The sequence below is a fragment of the Aulonocara sp. 'chitande type north' Nkhata Bay genome, linkage group LG23 (assembly GCF_057382095.1).
Source record: "Aulonocara sp. 'chitande type north' Nkhata Bay isolate Kocher_YH1m ecotype deep benthic linkage group LG23, A_spYH_male_GT1.1, whole genome shotgun sequence".
In the NCBI taxonomy this organism is placed as follows: domain Eukaryota; kingdom Metazoa; phylum Chordata; class Actinopteri; order Cichliformes; family Cichlidae; genus Aulonocara; species Aulonocara sp. 'chitande type north' Nkhata Bay.
The window spans coordinates 24,704,304-24,719,184 of NC_141365.1; the positions used below are offsets into that span (position 1 = coordinate 24,704,304).

Genomic DNA, 14,881 nt, shown 5'->3' on the forward strand with positions numbered 1-14,881 from the left:
AAACTGTTAATCAGAAGTAAAGTGTGAGTTTTATTAGCCTATAACCAGCTGTTGTTATTTTTAGCCAGCTCATTGTCAGTTATGGGCAAATATATAAACCGTTCTTCCTAGCAACTGCATTCAAGATGGCAGGGTGACATGGCAGCTTCCACAAACCAGCACCCACTCATATGTACTTTTAATAGCTTAATAATAACTTATCTATGCATATTTATAAGTACAATATCCCTTTTTTTATATTAAATAACCTCAAAATACAAATACCGACTTAACTTTAAGGCACTTTTCCGACACAGAGGCTATGCCCATCTTTTACGTACAGTCTATGAATAAAAAGACAGATGGCTTAGAGCAGGGGTCCCAGTCCACGAGGGCCGGTGTCCCTGCAGGTTTTAGATCTCACCCTGGGTCAACATGAATCACATGATTAGTTCATTACCAGGCCTCTGGAGAACTTCAAGACATGTTGAGGAGGTCATTTATCCATTTAAATCAGCTGTGCTGGATCAAGGACACATCTAAAACCTGCAGGGACACCGGCCCTCGTGGACTGGGATTGGGGACCCCTGTTATATACTGTTATATACTATTGTAGTAAGATGCTGTAACCGCTTCTACATCTAGTATGCAAACCATTAAATATTATGTATTTAATTATAAAGACCAAGCTAGAAGTCTTGTCGATTGCATCCCATGCATCTCCATCAGAGTTGAAAGTATCTTGTAAACCATGTAATCCCAGTTTTGTCATCCTCCATGTCTCATCTATGCGTCTTCCTTCCCCGCCCAAAGATGATAAAGTAGAGGTTGTCAGTCAACAGCAGGATGAGAAGGAGGAGGCTCCAGAGGAGCTCAACAGTCACCAAGAGGATGTGACATATGAGCAGCCAAGAGATTTGCTCTTAGAACAAACAAATTATTTAACAGAGCCCCAGGCTTTGGGCTTCCAGCAAGCCCAAACCCCTGAGGCCCTCAATGGAGGAAGTCATCAAGGTGATCACAACCCATCACAAAAAGGTGTGTGTGGTTTTCTGTGTGTGCATACAGTTTGTGTGAGAGTACAGCGTGAGTGTACGTCTGCCCGTAACCTATTTTGCATGCTCCTCTTGTGTTCTGTAGCGGGTTCAAAAACTCTTAATGAACTGTAATGCAACTGAGGCTTTGCTGCCAGCCTTCCTGCAGCTTTGTTTCCCTGAAATCCTTAAGCTTCCGCTTCAATACCTGAAGTTGCAAAATGACGTGGCAGCATTTTGAGTTTGTGCTTTTTCATCCAAAACATTACCATTTGCTTTCCATCGGAGCGCCATCAGAACGCCCGATCAACCACATTACAGTCAATCCATTTCTGCACCTTTGTATTGCCAGCTACATTGCAAATGCAAATATCATTGTCTAAACTGTAAAGCCTTGTAGATGTAATTGTTGCTAGAATTATCGCTCTTTATATTTTTTATGTGGGTTTTGCTGGAATAATTGTGTGTGAAGCAGCTGTTTCTGAGAGTACCCACATGTATGGGTGCCTCACAAATCAGTCCTGAATGTATTTTGAGTCTGTTGTATCACTGCTTTCAGTTTCACTGTTGTTTTCATTTCATCCCAGAGCAAAAGTTAATTTCCTATTGTTGCTAAAAACACACTTAGGATAATAAGATTCACCCTCATTGCTCATCACTATTGTGAAACTTAATAAAGATTATATTGCAAATATTAGTTTTATAATTTGTGCACTGTAACAATTCATTCATATCCACAGTATGCCAATGTTTGCAGTAGAAATTGCAGTAACACCATTTATACATCAAATAAAAGTAACTTATTTTGATCACCATGTTGATGACCATATTTTATAAATCCTCCTGTATTGCAATAGGAATTCAGTGTGTTCGGGTATCATTTTCTTCTTGTCATCTAACATCATGCAACTCATTCCTTCATTCCAGTTCTGCACGCTATATTAGGTGCTGTGATCCCCCCTCTGTGCTGTTGTGGCCTGCCACAAAATACACTGTGCTGTGTGTATTGCTTGATGGAGAGCTACTGTATCTATGTGCAGACGGCGCCGGCTTGACTGTATTGGCTAGCTTTTGTGGATGCTGCAAGCAAAGCTTTTAGCTAACATGACCCGACACAAAGTTGTACAGTATCCTTCAAACTCGCAGCCCAGCCAGAAGAGAGAGTCAGTAAACCATCTTGTGAGTCCACTATGAATGAAGATGAACCTTCGCCACCTGAGAAACAAAGAGCAAAGGCAGAAGGAGAAGAACCTGCCTCGACTGGCCCTCCCCTTCTTTCTGATAGAGAGAAACCTCTCCCCTGCACTTCCTCAACAGAGCAGGGTAATCAAGACAGAGAGGGTGGGAAGGAAGAGGTCACTGACAGAAGATTACTTTCAGAGTCTAAAGAAAAAGAAGCAAAAGAAGTTGTTGTGACAGAGGCCTCATCAGAACTTATGGCAGAAGAAAAAGAAGAAGCAGGAATTATCTTACCAAGTGAGTCAGGGTCAAATATGAATGAAAGCAAAGAAAAAACTGATGTTTTTGAGGCGGTTAATAAGGAGGACCAGCATGGTGCAAATGACTGTAGATTGCATGACACACCACTGCTCACTGATATTCAAAAAACAGACCTTTCGCAAGAAACTCTGACGTCAAGTCCAGAACTTGACAGATCGGATGTTTTTGTAGAACACGTGTCAGGATCAAAAACCTACTTTGACACATCCATGGAGGGTCGAGAAGAAGAGTTGCCACAAACCCAGAGCTATTATGAGCTCAGCACAACGGCAGAGACAAAATTAAGTGGAGATGATGAAAACATTGTGCAGAATATGGAGAAACAACAAAAGCAAAATGTCAACACATCTTCTGGTAAACTGGGACTGGAACAAAGAAGTCTGTCCTTGAACATTACTGTTGGGTCTTCAGCCGGACAGACGGTGAAGGAAGAGAAATCAAGGATCTTCATGGGAAGCTTGTATCCAATCAGTGGAAGCTATGATGAATCAGAGGTTTATCCGTCAACTCCATCTGTGGTGAGCCATCCACCTACATTTCCACCAGCTGTCTCCATTACCCCAACTAACACTGAAACACCTGAAAATATCCCCACCGTGGCAGATGAGCCCTTACCTTATGATAAGCACACAGATAGTTCTAAACAATCAGGAAGCCTCTCTGAGATGTTGGACCTGGCTGGTGCCCTACCTCGTCCATCCCTGGAGAGGATGGAGGTTGACTACATGAGAAGAAAGTCAGTGCCCGCCAATGTATCTGCCCTTGTGGGAAGTTCTTTAGCCAAGCTTGCCTTGACAGATCAAGCCCCAAGTGTTTTCTCACAAGAAAACCAGCTGGAGGAGGTGGGCTACTGTGTCTTCAGTGAGTATTCAGGGCCCATGCCTTCTCCCGCTGATGTACCCAGTCCCGGGGATTCTCCACACCAGCGTTTCCCTTCTGTAGAGGGGGAAGTAGAGGAGGATCTAGGGGATTTGAAAGCAAAAGATGTTTCAAAAGGAATACAACAACAAGATTACAAAGAGGTTACCCCTGTGATCTCTCAAATACCAGTGGTAGAAAAGAAAGGCTCACCAGTAAAGTCTAACCTGATCCTTGAAAAAGCTGTAACCAGTGGAATAAAACCGGATCGGCTAAGAATCCCAATGACTACTTCAAAAGACAGACTGAGTGAATTTCGTTTGGAGACTGGGTTGCCAGGGAACATAAAGATTCAAGCTATCCCTGAGGTAGATGTTGAAAAAGACCCATCAAGAGAAGCTTCACCTATCCCACCAGACAGTTCGTTCACTTTCGCGCCTACAGAAACTGGAACCAAGGTTCCTCCAACTCCAACAACCCCCAAGTCCCCAGATGACACATCATCAGAAACCCAAACTGCAGGAGAGAAAGCACAGAAAGATGACCCATCAGAGCTAAAAGCATCTGAAAACGTTGATAATAAACAGTCAGAGTTAGACAAAGAAAATCTGAAGCCTGAGCAGAAAGAATCTGAAGAAAGAAGTGATGAACCAGAAATGCCAAACAAAGACTTGGCTTCAGGATCATCTCAGTCTTTAGAAGAGAGCACAGACAAAGCTAAGACAATCCAAAGTGGGCAACAGACCTCAAACACTGCTCAGGATTTAATTACTACAAAGCACACAGATGAGAAAAATGACCAAAACCAGCAGCAAAAAAGCAGTCTGGTGAAAGGCTCACCGAAGCTCCAAATATCTTCTCCGATCATCATTATCCCTCAAGCACAAATAGATGAAGAAGCAGAGGAGGAAGATGATATTGAGATTGCAGAGGAGCCTCAAGAGATAATGGAAGAAGCCCAAGAGCCGGATGAAACAAGGAAGAGTCAAACTGAAGAAGCTGGGAAGGAAGAGCAAAAGACAGAACAAGTGAGACTGATGGTGGATGACCAGATGTTGGAAGAAGATCCAAAGTCTGGAGCAGAAGAATGGAGTCACAGCGCCCAAAACAGTGACGAACCTGCAACAGACAGTTCGCACTTGTCTCCCTGCTCTGACCACGAGCTGACACAGCAAACAGAGGAAGGAGGCAGAGAAGACATGGAGGCAGATAAAATAGAAGAGGACTTAGACACAGATAAGGTGAAAGGGAAGACAGACGAGTACGAAGGGGTGAAGAAAGAGGAAACAAAGGAGGAAAAGGAAGGAACGGAAGATCATAAAATGATAGAAGAAGAGGATGGAAAGAAGGTGAGGAAGGTGGAGGAGGAGACCTCGGATGTTCTTAGCCAGACCGATCAAGCACCTAACGATGAAACCACCATGGACGTGTCCATCCTAGATACAGACAGTGGCTGGATGGATTCACAAGGTACCCAGAGTAAACCTGTTAATAAATCACTTGTTTAAAAAAAGATTAAAAGCCTTTAAATGTTTATTTAGTTTAATAATTTTGGTTTAAAAACTTGCTAGCACCAGAAAACTTGTTTGGAAATGTGTCTTTTGTGCTAAGCTAGCTCCTAGCTAGCAAGGAGCGTGGAGAATTAGCCCTCTGTTGATCCTTCTCCACTGCAGATGATGACAAAAGTATTATGACTGAGCAAATCGAAGCCCTTCCTCAGCCCCAGAGCTCGACCAATAAGCCTGTGGTGGTGGACAGACCCGCTAAACGGGGCCCCGGCAGATCAAGGGCCACCACTGAGTCTAAAGTATCCCGCAAAGTACTGAGCCACCATCCACCAAGAGAGGAGATAAAGAAGAAAAAAGGTTCCAATTCTGTATTTACGCCTGAAATTTATAATCCTTGTCATCTAACCGAGGTATGCATGTCGGTATAACCTTGTCTCTCCTCTCTGCTAGTAGGCATCAGGAGGGCTGACCAGAGTAAGGTGTCAGCCCTCCAAAGTCATTCCCCGTCTCGAAAGGGTGTAGCCAAAGCGGCGGCCAGACATCCTAGGCCTGCTCTGCTTCACGGCTCTGCTAGACGCAAGGCCACAGGTGAACACTTTTCACCCGGAGTCAGTGCCGTGGATAGAGAGAGAGCAACACCCAAATAATTAAAGCATTTTTTCAAATGTAAATCAGTTTTGGATATGTGGCGTTTGATGTCTTTGCTCTCTCTCCATTGATGGCTCATTGAGGAATCAAGCAAGGTGCAGTGTAGCTGGCAAACATCATGTGCTGCTGATTTATTTTTTAAAGTTCTGTCATGTCTGGTCTGCTTTGGGTTTCTTTTTCAGTTTTATTTTTCTAAAAGCTTTAAACATGCTTTGTTTTTTCTCATTTTGTCAAACATGGAGTATTTGTTCCCGCTCTGCTTCAAATTCATGCTTTTATTTTTTTCTGCTCAGTGATGATGTTATTCATTGTGACTGGTATTGAATAACTCTGGTTTAACACTTGTGTGCGTGTGTATGTCTCCTGAAAATGGCTGCATGTTTGAAGGTTGTGTGTTCTGTCAACAAGCGAAGTGAGGGTGACGTGAAATGTCGTGATACGTGTACAGAAGGTGCTTCTGTAATATGAATGTGCTCATATGTCCACTTTTTCACCTTGTATTCAGCAAATGTGCATTTGTGTGTGTCACACTGATGAACATGTTTGCTTCACAGGTGTGGAGCACCATCAGCCCCTCAGTGTGGCCCACCAGTCCAGGGAGAGGACCACTGTAAGTATAACAAGTCAACGTTTATTATTTTTTGTCTTTCAATTGAAATCCTCACAAAGTTAAAGTTATTCCAAGAGTGTTTTCATCATCTCGCAGTAATATTGATCCCTAAAAGACCGCTTTCTTCTTATTGGCTACCCCTCACCTGGATTCCCGTGTGATTCCCATGTGTGCCTTTTTATTTTGGGGTTACTGCCTTCCTATAAGCTCAAATGGCTGGCTATTCTCCTCTGACCTCTAACATCAACAAGGCATCTTTACCCACTTGCTGGATATTTTCTTTTTTCAGACCATTCTCTGTAAACACTACTGATGGTTGCTTGGAAAATTAGATCGAATCAGCAACCATGCCTCATTTAGAGTCACTTAAATCACTTTTCATCCCCATTCTGATGCCCAGTTTGAGCTTCAGCAGCTTGATCATATCTACAGACCTAAATGCACTGAGTTGCTCCAATGTAATTTGCTGCTTTTGCATTAACAAACAGTTGAAAAGTTCTATCTAACAAAGTGGCTGGTGAGTGCATTTTCTGTACGACTTTAGGCCATGGCGTCTTCATATTTTCTGTTTTGTTTTTGGGCTTTCTTCTCTTTTTTTGCATGTCTGCTTTTCTCTCTCTCCATAATCATTTTGTCTTGCATGCTTGCTTCTGTCCTTGTGTCAGTCTCGACAGAGAAAATCTGTGAGTATAGACATCAAAAGTGCAAAATTATTTTACATTTTACCATTAAAAACACACTTATGATGTGCAGCAACGAGCGACGCAGCTCATTCAAACGATTTCAGCCAAATTCTGTTTCTTGTTCCTTTCATTTCATTCCTAAAGATTATTAAACCAAATAGAAATAATAATAATCCAATGTTCATGTGGTTCATTTGGCATATTTATAAAGACAACAATGTTCTTAGATATGTTCGGTTAGATCAAAACACACACGTACACAAACAGACTGTTTGTGTATGAGCCACAAATAAACACATTGCATTTTTACTCCATCCTGTCTCAACTTTTCATTTCTCCATCTGCTTGTCATGCCTGTTTTCCATCCTGAACATCTTCCACCTACCCTGCATGCCTTTCCTCCCTGTTGTCATGGTCACGGTCAAGAGCCCCACGAGGGCGGTTGTATTAAAGATGGCAGTGCAGCGTCGGGGGTTTGATCGCGAGCCCCCCCGGCCCGGCTCTGCCTGTAGCCTTAAACGGAGCCCCCTCGTACAGGCGGAGCTCTGCGAGGCCCGTCCCTCCTCCGCGTGCTCACGCCCATCACCTCTGTCTAAGAAATGGGTGGAGAAGGTAAAGTGAGGGTGGGGGATAAAAGCAAGGGTTGAGGGGTGGCTGTGACCAGCATGTGCATGCCTCAGCCTGCATCTCAACTCTGCTGTGTGTCTGTTAATCCAGGAGAGAGCGTACCGGAGCCCCGAGAAGAAGTCATCCCTCCCCAGGCCGGCCAAGTCTCTGACACGCCACATCCCGGCTGCTGAACAGGAGGACAACAGCACCCCCTCCAGGCCAACCTGTAAGAATCTCCACGGTCCAAAACCTTCAGATTGTTTGCTTCCCAGATTAATTGCTTCTTTACTCACCAGATTATTTGTATTATACTTTAACTCCCAACACCTTCCACTTCCCACCTGCTGTTTTACCCCTGATTTTCCCTTTTTATTCCCTTCTTCTGTAAAGCGTTCCGAACAGCGGACACCAGGTCTGGAAGAGCCCCTAGTATGGCAGGTAGAACACCTAGTAGATCCTTTTAGACCTTTCACACCATCTTCATCGACATCTGTTTATTAGTTTATACAGTTTATTTATGCTTGTTTGCTTTAATAACTATAAGATAAGGACTTATATTTTCCATAGAAGAGAGCATCATCCCTTCATCCCTGCAGTAATACAGAGAAAACCCCAACGATCAGATGAACCCCTATGAGAAAGGTTTTGGCAACAGTGGGAAGGAAAACTCTCTTTTAACAGGAAGAAACCTCAGGCAGAGCTTGGCTCAGGGAGGGACAGTAATCTGCACAAAAGTTTAGGGTCACTTGATTTTGAAAGAAAAGCATATTTGTTTTTGTGTAACAAACATGAACTGGATTGGAAATGTTGCAAATGGCAACAGATATCTCTGTTTCTTTCTCAGTGGCCAGCCTTGTTTACCTCATGCAAGTTTAATGGGGCTGGATCATCAGAAAACTCTCACCCAAATGGTTAAAATGCGCTGAATCTGGCCTTTTGGGTGTCCGGAAAGAGGTTTTCATTCAGCAGTGTGTACTACCCTTTTCATAAACAAGCACAATTCAGCTGTTCTGGGTATCATTTAATCAAACCGCTCAACCAGCTGAAAACTTGTCAGGTCTGTGGATGCACTTGTCTTATTGCCTGGTTTTGTACCAGGATCTCCTCTTTCTCCTCCTCTGGTACAAAGCCATCTTGCCCTGTTCCGAGAAGGGTCGAAGATGTCCCCCTTTATGTGAGACTTGACTTCTCGTCCACATGCATCGAGACAGTGTCCCATATTTTGAGTAGCTCTACTGTACCAAAAAAGTAAATAGATTTTATTTTATTTATTTATTTCCCCAAGAAATTCAAAGAGGGTAATCACACAGAACAGCAGCTGAAGTAATGTTTGATACAGGTGATCCTTAAGACCAGAAAAACTGCTTGTAAGAAGGTAAATTTAGTATGTTTGTGCCTTCCACAATGGACCGCTGGAACATGAGACTGATCGATTGACCTCATATGTTAGCACAACACTTTGCAGGTCTGTGCAAAAGTCTTGCGCCACCCCTCATTTCTTTATATTTTACTTCCAAGGTGCCAGACTTTTTTGTAATTCTTTTAAAGTGCTCTTGAGCAATAGTCCTCCAGGCTTTCCTAAGCTCTTGGACATTAGACACGCTTTTTATTTTTTCAAACGATGACATCACAATGGTGCCATAAAGATGTGCAAAACCACACACTGCATGAATGTATCCAAAAATCTCAGGTTTTTACAGCTTATAGAAGCCAATTTTAGTGCTTCAAGGTCATAGTTCAAAGGTCAGGGTGATACAAATTGGGAAAAAGCTTTAGTTTCCATTGGAAACAGGTAGTGTCTAAATAGGCTTTATCCACCCTGCAGTTATCTTATCAGAAAAGCAGGTGTGGATCACAGCAACAGGTGTGTTCCTTGTTCTCATGTAGGATAAAATCTTATTGGGTCTTCCCCGGTAACGCAGCAACAAGCCACCAGTAGCTAAATGAATTCAGCTGCCTGTGTTTGTGCTTTCAGGCTCCTGGGCAAACACTTGTGTGTGATCTTGGCTGTTTGCTTAGGTGGAAACTGAGCAGGTCTTTTTCAGTGCTGTGTTTCTCCTCCATCATCATCATCATAAGAAGCAGATGAAGGATCACTCCTTTCTATCCAATAGTTTGAAGGTTTTCTTTTCATTCCTCCTCCTTCGTCTTCTCATTACTGCCCTCTCTTCTCTTAAGGTACAGACTCGGCGCGTTCCCGATCAGTCCACAGTGGCGCCTCCACCCCGGGCTCCTCCGCCGTCACACCCGGCACGCCCCCTAGCTACTCCTGCCGCACGCCCGGCTCGCGCACCCCGGGCAGCCACACGCCCAAGTCCTTCAGCGTCCTCCAGGAGAAGAAGGTGGCAGTGATCCGAACCCCACCCAAATCTCCATCCTCTGTCCAGCGGCAGCTGAAGGTCATCAATCAGCCTCTGCCTGACCTGAAGAATGTGAAGTCCAAGATCGGCTCCACCTCCAACATTAAGCATCAGCCGAAGGGCGGACAGGTAACAAGCAGCCCTGAGACACAGAGTGACTTTTGTCTTTGCAGCACACAGAAATACAGGAAAACATCTGCAGGTAGAAAAAGCACAGATTTCCATAGATTAATGATTTCTGTCCTTATAAGTATTATGTGTGTACATAATTCTGCCACATGGGGGCAGTAAAGTACACATTTTAAAATAAAATAGGCTGCACAAGACTTTAAACTGCAAACCAATCACGATTTCACAGCTGTTTTTAACTTGAATTATTGTCCGTTCTTTGTATTATTTCCCTCAGTCAAAACATTTGACTATTTTTAAGAGATTTTTTAAATCCATCCTTTTGTCTATTATCATGACTCAGTATTACTGGATGCTCTGTGAGTATCAGAGTTTAGAAAAATCTTAAACAGCTCCTGCAAACCAGTAAAAAAAAATAGGCAGCTTTAAAAGGATGGGTTTTTATCTCCTTTTTCTCTCTAGAGATGTCATAAAATGCTCAAATAGTCTCCTCATGCTCTGCGTTTGCTCTCGCTCACTGTCTGGTGTGCCTCTAACCCACCGTCTGTGTGTCTGCCTCCCTCCGACTGTCCTCTGCCCTCTCCCTGTCCACCGTCATCTCCATCAGTCTGGATGAATCGTCACCAGCTGCATCCTTTCCCCTCTTCCTCCGTCTTCCTCCTCTTTCTTTCCCAACAATTTTCTCCCCGGTGACCTTCAGCTCTCCCAAAGTTTTTTTGTTTTGTTTTTGTAACATAAAGCCTTCCTCCTAAGAAAACACCGCCTCCAAGGAGCAGCCAGCCTCCAAAAGCATTTGCCCCTGAGGGAGCTGCTTTCGTCACTGTGCAGGATTTTCCCTTCCAGCTCTGGGTATTAATAATTTCAAGCGTGCAGAATTACCTATGGAGGAGTCACATCAAGGTCACAGCATAAAAATATATCATCTCTCTTCCTTTTATCCACCCTTGACTTTCAGAAAAAGATGTCTTTTAGGAACCTACGAGATAAAAATTTTAGAGGATCTCAAGGTGGCCAAGCTGTTAGAATAACTGAGAGATGTTCCTTTGCAATGACGTACCTCACACGTAAAATAACACATGGACTGCATGCAGATAGGAGACAGAAACCATCTCCTTGTTAATCTTTGGGGTGTAACTGATCATTTTAATGTCCCCACAGTGCTGTGTTGGTGAGGTCATTAACCCTGTGATATATGGAGGTGGAGTCGATTCACTGCCAGCTCTCCTTACTTCTTTGGGGAGAAAACTGACAGAGGGACAGAAATTTTTAATGAGGCTCGGTGACGCACGGCTTAGCGGAGCGGCGCAGGAGCGCAGACAGATATATAGACCAGAAACATTAGAGGACCATTTTCTATCTTTTCATATTAGCTTCTGCTCACAGAGAAGCTTTTCTTCCACACAAAATCACTCTATTTAGACTGAAGTCTACAGGAGCTAGAATGACTCTTGGGTCAGTGTTAAGTGGCTCATTCCTCTGAAAATGGTCCGGTACAAGGACTGGACTCAAAACTAAAGAAACACTTTAAGAGACCTGAAAACAGTAAATGTGGTATTTCTGTTTTCAGTATTGTGATTTTCTGAGTTTACATAATTAGTTCATGTTTTTAAAATAAACCAAACAGGGCCGTCATTGAGTTCAGTTCATTCGCTCTGTCATTGGTCGACCTTGCAGAAAGGCTGAAACCTCTGAGCTGAAACAGCCACAGAAGGAATGAGAAAGATAACTTCTAAACACAGCACATGTTGTTATACGTGGGAATAAATCAACATCAGAGCTGTCGGAAGAATCCAGGTCAGTTCAGTGGAGACAGTCCCCCTTTTTATTACTTTATTTTATTTTTGCTGTACAAGCAAAACTACTGTTTGCTGGGTTTTTACTAATGCAGGGGAAAAATACGTTTTCTTGTTTTCTATTTGCAGATTTGATCCTCATCATATTTATAACATCTTGATCTTTTTATTGAGCATCAGTCTGAGCATCTCTCAGGAAAGAAACTCAATCTTTCAGTTTTTCTTACTCACAGTGAGGCTTAACTTGACCAGTGAGATTATTTCTGCCTCCAGGTCAGCTCTGAGAATAACACAAATTTGTCCTCTGTAAAAGATTCTTGGAAGGTCATTTCTTGGGCGTGACTGCAGTCTCAGTTACAACATAAGAGTCGAGCAGTTTGTAACACCACTGTTTGGGGTTCTTGCACCTTTTTATCCTGGTCATTATAGACTGTATATAAAAGGCCGACTCTGAAACTGAAGCCAGACTGCATTCCTTCTAATGACCAGCAGGGGGCGATTAGAAGGAAGTCAGATTGTAAAGAAACCTAGAAGACTATTGTCTATTATAAGTCTATAGTGACAAAGGGACAAAGCGAGAGACACTAAAGTGGGAATTAAACATTCGTATCACTGCTATTCTCAGAGCTGTATACACCACCACGAAGAAAAGCATTGTTAGTTCTAATGATGCACGCAAACAGACCCCGACCCCTCACTGCACACTTATCTAAATGAGGCACATACAGTGTTTTCTTTTTCTTTTTTATTATTATCATAATTATCCAATTTTATTTTAGGTTCACATTTTACACGAGAAGCTGGACTTCAGTCATATTCAGCCAAAGTGTGGCTCCAAGGATAATCTGAAGCACTCGCCCAAAGGAGGCAATGTATGTACGCCTTTCTCTCTCTCTTTTTTCTCTCTTTCTCTTATTTCTCTTTCTCTTTTTTCTCAGCTGGGGCTGTCGTGGCACTCTGTCATGCTACTATTATGTGTTCACGCGTCTGTCATCTGTCCGTCTGCCAATACGTTGTTTCGGACAAGCAAAAGAGAAGGGGTTTATTTCCAAAGGTGTAGCACGCCTATGTTACTTTTTTTCAGTTAGCACTGTTTACTGTTTAGTGTATAACAGGAAAGTTAGCATAGACTGGAAACTGGGGTGGAGGTGGGTTGCAAAGCAGCTTGCAGAGCTAGCTGTTGGTAGATTTGATTTTTCTTTAATTTTTAAAAATTGTGGATGTTGCACACTGGGAAGTAAACTCTTTCGTGCGCTTCACGTTTGAGACTTGGTGCTTGATTTCTGCATAGGCTTCAGCCCATTTCATGCAGTCTGAATTCAAGCGCACTCGAGTTAAAGTGGGCATCGACAGACTGATGTAAACCTGGGACGCCTCTACAGGATTATTTTAAGCAGGGAAGTAGGAAGGGTTTTTTTTTATTAAGCCCCTCGACTCCATGGCTGTGTGAGAGACCCTGTGTGTTCTGTCTGTTTGGGTTTTTTTTTAAAAGAAAAAAGTCAACCTGTCATCCACAGGTCATGATTCCAAGCGTTAAGCTGGACTTTAGCCACGTTAAGTCTAAATGTGGCTCCCTGGACAAAATCCAGCACGCGGCAGGCGGGGGAAACGTGAGTGACTTAGCAGAAAATCATCTCATCCAAGATCTGTCGTTCTTGATAACACTTCACATTAAGATGTGTGTGTGAGCCGTCCTCGTGGAGTGTGTTCGTCTTCATTAGCTGTATTTTGTGTCTCAGAAACAAAAACATTTACAATTGTATAATCTTTGTGCATTCACCTGGGCCACAACATACAGCATGTCTGCATAGTGCATATATTTCATAACATAAACCACTTCCCTCTGCAGCCTGCAAGGCTGTCAGTTTCTCTTGTTTACAATGCTCGCACTAATTCACATCACCCATGGACAATAAAGTTTAATTGAAGCACCTGCTCCCCGTAGCGTCACACAGTAGCGCCCGTGTTCTGTGTTTGTTTGATGTCTGCACCGTCACTGCTTGCGTTCATGTTAACCTCCCCTCCAGGGATCTGACATCAGCCTCTCTGTGGCTTTTCTGTGGACTGCGGTTGATTGACTCACACCGCCTTTGTCTAGAGATTCATGTCATCTCACCACGTTCATTTTCTCTCTTTTTGAAACCTGTCGCTTTCATTTCATTGCATTTCATGCCTGTTATTTGTGTTTTATTCACATTCAAAGCAATTAAAGGTGAATTTGTGCAATGTGCCACTGCTCGCAGATCCAAATCCAGACCAAGAAGATCGACCTGAGCCATGTCACCGCTAAATGTGGCTCCTTTTCCAACATCCACCACAGACCAGGTACTGTACAGCCACAGCTGGCCTTTTAGAAAAACTTAGAGAATTACATTATTGTACAATGTGTTTAAGGGCCTTTTCTTAAAGGAATTCTGAGACTAGTTGTCATTACCACATCTTTAATTGTCCTTGTTGAAAGAAGTTACTCGTACTATAAACTTTTAAAAACATTGGTGATATATATTCTTCATGTATATCTCACTGTAATCCACGAAATCTCCAGTTGAGCAAAAAATCCTTAGGCCCCCAATGGTTCTTATCTATATCTCAGACAATGACCATCATCATGTTGCCTAGCAACCACCTACCAACTACAGTTGGCACGATACCACTTTTATATGTCCGATACCGATACCAATATCATAAATTTGGATATTGGCCGATACCGATATGAATCCGATATAGTGTGTTTTTAATCAATAAAACTGTTTTTTAATATCTTGCTGCATTTTGTATAAGTTCAAACTCAAGTTTAAAAAAATAAAACACTAAAGCTATTCTGTTATACCTGTATGGAAAAAATACACTGCACCCAAAATATTTCCTAGTTCAGCAATACTGATCAATCTAATAAACTTAAACCTACTCCATCCTCCCTATTCTGGTATTTTAAAGAGTAAGCAACCTAACTAATAGGGTTGCAAACTCCCAGCACAAAAAAAAAAAGGGAACCATCCCCCACCCTCCACCTCATGATGCTTAATCGACGTAATCAACTTTAATTTGATGCAGTGTGAAAAAAAATGCACCGAAATAAATTATTTTTCAAGAATAATTAAATAGATTCAACATCTTTCTTCAACAGAACTGCAGACTGCACAGATGGTACCTTCCCAAAGGAAAAAGTA

At 42.6% G+C, this 14,881-nt stretch overlaps 1 protein-coding gene across 4 annotated transcripts in view; it reads left to right on the plus strand.

Moving 5' to 3' along the window:
- LOC147301870 (uncharacterized) overlaps positions 1-14,881 on the plus strand; it is a 79,686-nt gene that overhangs the window by 60,078 nt on the left and 4,727 nt on the right. The window contains exons 6-17 of one of the 4 annotated variants that reach the window (XM_086284016.1): positions 2,160-4,841; positions 5,045-5,236; positions 5,330-5,467; positions 6,082-6,137; positions 6,803-6,820; positions 7,247-7,432; positions 7,538-7,655; positions 7,820-7,867; positions 9,608-9,918; positions 12,491-12,583; positions 13,229-13,321; positions 13,955-14,036. In XM_086284016.1, coding sequence (XP_086140142.1) covers positions 2,160-4,841; positions 5,045-5,236; positions 5,330-5,467; positions 6,082-6,137; positions 6,803-6,820; positions 7,247-7,432; positions 7,538-7,655; positions 7,820-7,867; positions 9,608-9,918; positions 12,491-12,583; positions 13,229-13,321; positions 13,955-14,036 — 4,017 coding nt within the window. The remainder of the gene's footprint in view (positions 1-2,159; positions 4,842-5,044; positions 5,237-5,329; positions 5,468-6,081; positions 6,138-6,802; positions 6,821-7,246; positions 7,433-7,537; positions 7,656-7,819; positions 7,868-9,607; positions 9,919-12,490; positions 12,584-13,228; positions 13,322-13,954; positions 14,037-14,881) is intronic. The other 3 variants (XM_086284017.1, XM_086284019.1, XM_086284018.1) reach the window with 3 other exon arrangements.